The following is a 5,850-nucleotide window of genomic DNA, read 5'->3' as shown; positions in this document are numbered from 1 at the left end:
ACTCATACTGGATGGTAACGAACCCGTAAATCCGCTGAGGTGGTGGCTCCAGCAAAAGATTTCTGGAAAAACTCATGGGGGTCTCTTATATATGGCACTGGACGTCTTGAGCTGTCGGGGTGAGTTTGAAATTTAGAGAAATCTTTCATGTGTTGAATTAACTAATCATCCGATTCAACCATCTAAAAAATTACAGCAACCTCTGTTGATGTGGAGCAGGCGTTCAGCTTTGGGCGCGATTATATTTCAACAAGAAGGCACAAGCTCTCAGCTCAGTCCTTAAGCAGAGGTATGACGGTGACTTTCTATTCAAAGAAGGGAAAGATTGCGGTAGGGACCTTGGCTAAGTGGAAGGATGATATTCAGCAAGCAAAGAAAGGAAAGGCAACAGAGACAAGAGACAAGGGGGGGAGAAATATTATAGTAGTAGAATGAGTACAGACCAAAGAAACACAATCTAAACCTTTTTTTGAGTGTTTTTTTTAAGGGCGGTACTGCCGGTATACCGGCAGTATACTGCCTGACACCGCCCTGGCGGTGCTGGGTGCGGTGCCGGGTATGAGGTTTGGCCCACAAATCAGTCTGGTACCCGGACCCGCGGGCGGTACCCGGGTCCTGTTTGCCATCTTTACTCCACAGGCAAACTGCCAAAGCCGTTTTCCTGGGAGCAAGGCAAACTGCCAAAGCCGTTTTCCTGGGAGAAAACTCCACAGGCAAACTGCCAAAGCAGTTTTCCTGGGAGCAAACTCCACAGGCAAACTGCCAAAGCAGTTTTCCTGGGAGCAAACTCCACAGGCAAACTGCCAAAGCAGTTTTCCTGGGAGCAAACTCCACAGGCAAACTGCAAAAGCAGTTTTCCTGGGAGCAAGCTCCACATGTCAGCCTTAGAGTCAACACAGCTGACCTAAAGTCTGCCTTTTTTCTACTTTTTACATATGAATTACTACATATCGTTTTCATCTTAAGAGATATCCTTGTTCTGAATTCAGATTCTGCTTCCTCATGCAATTTCAAACCTAGTCACAACTTACCAATTCTTTGTAACTCTACTCCTTCCCTGAGTTCTTGAGTTGTGGCGCGCATGCGCAGTTGTGACGTGTCAGCGCCACCAGGCGCGCCAAACACATGTACATATGTAATTACATAAGCAAACTATGAAAATTTTAGAAGTCAGGATTCTACAAACCACGCCCCAGATAACCCAGGATCACCACCAAAGAGGATACCACGCTGCCAGTACACCTGCCGTCACAGGCGCCTAGGTTATTGACAGTAAGTATAATATTTCTCTGAACCTTGATTATCCAGAGTGCTACTCTGTGTCTCTTGATTGCTTCTCTTTATTTCTCTTCACACCAACCCCTCAAAAGATCAAGGTTACTCTGTTAATCCTAGACTTAGTCTAAAAATCAGAGCAGATTAGATTTACTATTCTGTGTCCCCCCACCGTCTCCTTGTGCGCGCGGAGGCTGTAGCCCCTGTTGGTATGGCACAGCTGTCCTTACCACTTTTCCAGGTGGTTCAAGTTGACTTTGAGGATCGTCTTATAAAGAGTAGATAGACCCCCTCCAGATCGTTTCTTTCTCTTTCTCCTTCTCTTTCTCTCTCTTTTTCTCTCTCCTTCTGTTTGTAGTTCTTTATCCCAAGAAATACAACCAGTGTCACCCATTTCTCTTGTATCCTGTAGTCACTTTAGAGGCTCAGGCTCACACCACAGGCAAACTGCAAAAGCAGTTTTCCTGGGAGCAAACTCTGCAAAAGCAGTTTTGCTGGGAGCAAACTTCCAAATCAGTTTTCCTGGGAGCAAAATCCACAGGCAGCTTTTCCAGGACGCCAAACTGCTGGCCGAGCAGTTTAAGGTGCTGGCCAAGCGGGTAACAAGATTTTTGTCCTATTGATTGATTAGGGGGTTTCAAAGTTGGCCAGATGCGACTTGCATGCACTTTTGCAAGTCAGTGTTCAAGTTCATTCTTGAACACCGAGTTGCAAAAGTGCATGCAAGCCACATTGTACTACACCCCTTAAGCCTGCTTGAATTTATTTTTGAAATTTGGTGTTCAATAAAAGCCTTGAACACCAACTTGCAAAAGTGCATGCAAGTTGTGCATGGCCAACTTTGAATTCCCCTATTAAACTTAAACAGATAACTCAACCTTCAGTCTCAAAAGTCTCAGCTTTCTATATCTTTAATAGCTTCAGCCGGCTCCTGTGCCACTCTTAAGTAAAAACACAGATTTCTAGCTTAATAAAAGTCCAGTATTTGTAACTAGTTCTAGCTCTATCATTGAAGCAATAACACTCTTAGTTGTTCAAGTTTTACAGTCTTGTAACACTCAAACCAGTCAACCTCAGCAAATAGCTAGGAGTGGAACAAAAAATGGCTGGTAGATCTTGTGAAACAGTAAACTCCAGTGCTTTCAAACCCTCTGCAGTAAATTAGAGTACAAGTGACAATCAAGACTCCATAAAGTGCCCATAACTGGAACCAGATGGCAACAAATTTCTTATCTGGAAGCAAAAAGTGAAGCTGTGGTGAGATCAATCAACCATTAACAATGTCAAGATAGTATAGTTTTAAATTATAAAATACATTATAAACTACATATTAATCTTTTTAGTACAAATATTTTACATTAAATCTTTTTCCTCAGATTTCACGTCTTTTTATCACCCAGAAAACCTGTGATAGTTCACTCAGCAGAATTCAATAACGCCACAAATTAGCACAGTAAAGTATTAGTTTCACACGTATATTCAAGCTCATATTAGGCGCACAGCCACTTCTGTCTGTTTTGTTTTCACACAAAATTCCCCACAGTGATTTACATTTCACATGTTGGTAAATCTCATCTTAGATGTGATTTTCTTTCCCAATGTAGCCATTTCATTTCACAACACATTAATTTCTTTTCAAACCACATTAATTTCTTTTTCACACTATGATAATTTATTTCACACTACATACATTATTGCAAATCACTAAAACCACTCTCAGACAAGTTTTCATCTATAAAAGGAGGCCTTCCTTGCCCCTTCCTGTTACCTTTTTCCCCATGCTTGCACTAAATAGTAATATTAAGAGATTACTTCCGCATTCATCACTTTATTATAGTTAGATCATCATAGTTAAGAATTAGATCATAAATTTAGAAATTGATAATTATAACTTGCCCTTGACAACAAACCCAATCACGTCATTCATAACATCTCTTTATGCGCACAAAACCTGGTTCTTAGGTTCTGAAAAAGCTAGATAATAGAATAATTCAGTAGATTGCGCCACACTAAAATTCTTGGTGTCAAATTTTTCCAAAGTTTATTATAGAAAGGCAGCCCTTCAAACACCTTTAGCCTAAACTTCCCTAGTTTTGCTATTATTCCCTTCCAAGCTCAGATCACGCCTTGTGTAGAAGTCCCACAATGCACACCCCTCTCCCGGGGGGATGCCCACGCCAAAGCCCTTGAAAAAGGGCGTGTGGGGCCACATGCCCGCCCCACTCCCTATTTTATCCCTTGGTGTGGGACCCAAAGGGCGTGCAAGGGCGTTCATGCCCCTACTTACATAATGCACTATGTAAATCCAAGTTTATTAAAGACACAGTTTTTCCAGAATTAAAAAAAAAATAAGATCAAGGGTTCCCCCTTACAATTATAAAAAATGAGAAAAAAACATCATGGGTTTCCCCATCAACCAAAGTTCAAAAAAAAAAAAAAAAAAACAGGTGGGGTTTTCCCACTACAAAAACCAGGATACAAAAAAAGGGGAATTTTACATAAGAAAAATCTGAGTTTATTGACAAGAAAATCTCTACCAGCCTTCCAAAGTGTGTGACTTGTCCCTCGCCGTCGGGCCGGCCTCTCCCTGCTGTTGTCCTCGGCGGGGGTGACCGGCTGGGGGAGGCGGGACCTGCTCAAGATGCAAGGCTTGATAAGCCTCCAGATTGCTACCACCAGAGGGTTGTTTGACGGGTCTGATGACCACGGAATGGTGGCTGGGCAAACGTGGTCTCTGATGTCCAGCGCTGGCAGATTGAGGTGCTGTGTTGTTTGGATTGTCGCTCTAAGCAGGGGGAGTGCCTGGATTGGTGGTGGGGCTCAATTGGTGATTGGCTGGAGAAGGTTTTCCCAAACGGTTGGCGGAGTGGCTCAAATACAGTTGGGGTTCTTGAGCAGCTGGGGGTGGTTCCGAGGGAGCAGGTTGTTTGCGCCGGCGCCCTAGTCTGATGGAGGTGAGCCCATTCCAGGAGTGGTTTCCATGGCGTGATTGATTGCTATATTTGCCGCTTGGGTGCTCGCCACTCCTCCCAGGGCCTATCAATAGGCCTCGGATACGTGATCTGGAGCGGGATTGCAAAGGCGAGGTCTGTTGGACGGTCCCCGCTGGGCGATGAGAGGAAGTTGTCCGACTGGGTGCATTGCTGGCACCCATGTTGGAAGCCGAAGTTGTACAATCAGGCGTGTGACTGCCCAAGTGCGACACATCAGATGGCTTGAACGGCAGCCCATTGGGAAGAACTCACTTGATTTCAGGCACGTTAGAATGATCAAGAACAAACACCTTTTGACATTGGGATGGTGGCCAAGATTGGGCGGGTTTGCTGGTGCAAGAGTCCTTATCTTTGATGGATATCAACCAATGATTTTGCTTGATAAGACAGACGATCTTGTAGATTTTGATTATCTTCTTACTTTGAGGGATTTTGTCCAATTTAAATTTGAACAACAAAATTCCAGCGACCGTAAAGTAGCAAGAGCTTGTGGATAGCGTTACGGCTGTTGATGGTAGGGGCAAAAAATTAGCATCAATTATTTGAAGCTAGCAATGATTGAATGATCATGATTACATTCAACCCAACACCATCTCCACTGACCCCTAACTGTTTGGATAGCTGGGTCACATTGAGATTGATAAATGCCTGGCATTGCCAGGCATTTGCCAGGCATTGCCAGGCATTTGCCAGGCATTGCCAGGCATTTGCCAGGCATTGCCAGGCATTTGCCAGGCATTGCCAGGCATTTGCCAGGCATTTGCCAGGCATTTGCCAGGCATTTGCCAGGCATTTGCCAGGCATTTGCCAGGCATTTGCCAGGCATTTGCCAGGCATTTGCCAGGCATTTGCCAGGCATTTGCCAGGCATTTGCCAGGCATTTGCCAGGCATTTGCCAGGCATTTGCCAGGCATTTGCCAGGCATTTGCCAGGCATTTGCCAGGCATTTGCCAGGCATTTGCCAGGCATTTGCCAGGCATTTGCCAGGCATTTGACAGGCATTGCCAGGCATTGCCATGAACAGAGCCAGAAGTTCATCAAGGCCACCTTGATCATTGATGACCGGAGCCGGACAGTCATTAAGGCATAGAGAATGTCAAAATGGACCTGGGTACCGGTTGGACTGCCTGTCAGCTGGTGTACCCGCGTAGGGAACAGGCTGGACAAGGAGTTAGTAACTCTATATATATAATTACTACAAAAATCTGGATACAATAGTAATAGAGAGGAAGAGAATATAAGAGAAGAATTAGGAAATTTATTTTAGCATCTATAGCGCTTATACTTGTCTTGTCCTTATGGACTGTTTAAGCTGCTTATAGCTAGCCTCTCCAATAGAATTCTATCAGAGGTTAGATCAAAGATATTTCTAACATATTTTGGTTTCTTTCTGGCTATGATTGCACGGTTGGGTTATTACCAAAAAACCCAAGAGTAAATTTTTATAGTATTTGTGTTTGTAGGAATATTCATTATGGATAGTAAAAATGGAAAGTGATTTGGAAAGGATATTTATAAGAGGGGACTATCCTATAACCTTTTGTAAGGTTAGAGAGTTTAAACTTACAGAGGAAGTACCTGG

At 43.7% G+C, this 5,850-nt stretch overlaps 1 protein-coding gene across 1 annotated transcript; it reads right to left on the bottom strand.

Moving 5' to 3' along the window:
• Nucleotides 1-2,178: 2,178 nt before the first annotated feature.
• On the bottom strand, nt 2,179-4,429 carry PtA15_3A781 (uncharacterized protein; the record flags this gene model as incomplete). Its single annotated transcript, XM_053167783.1, has 3 exons — nt 2,179-2,206; nt 3,834-4,038; nt 4,132-4,429. 3 exons carry the CDS (start codon nt 4,427-4,429, stop codon nt 2,179-2,181), a joined length of 531 nt encoding a protein of 176 aa, XP_053018966.1.
• Between the last annotated feature and the right edge of the window lie 1,421 nt (nt 4,430-5,850).

This window comes from Puccinia triticina, chromosome 3A (genome assembly GCF_026914185.1).
Source record: "Puccinia triticina chromosome 3A, complete sequence".
Taxonomy (NCBI): Eukaryota; Fungi; Basidiomycota; class Pucciniomycetes; order Pucciniales; family Pucciniaceae; genus Puccinia; species Puccinia triticina.
Note: the sequence above shows the minus strand (reverse complement) of the source record. Positions and strands in the feature narration are given on the sequence as shown.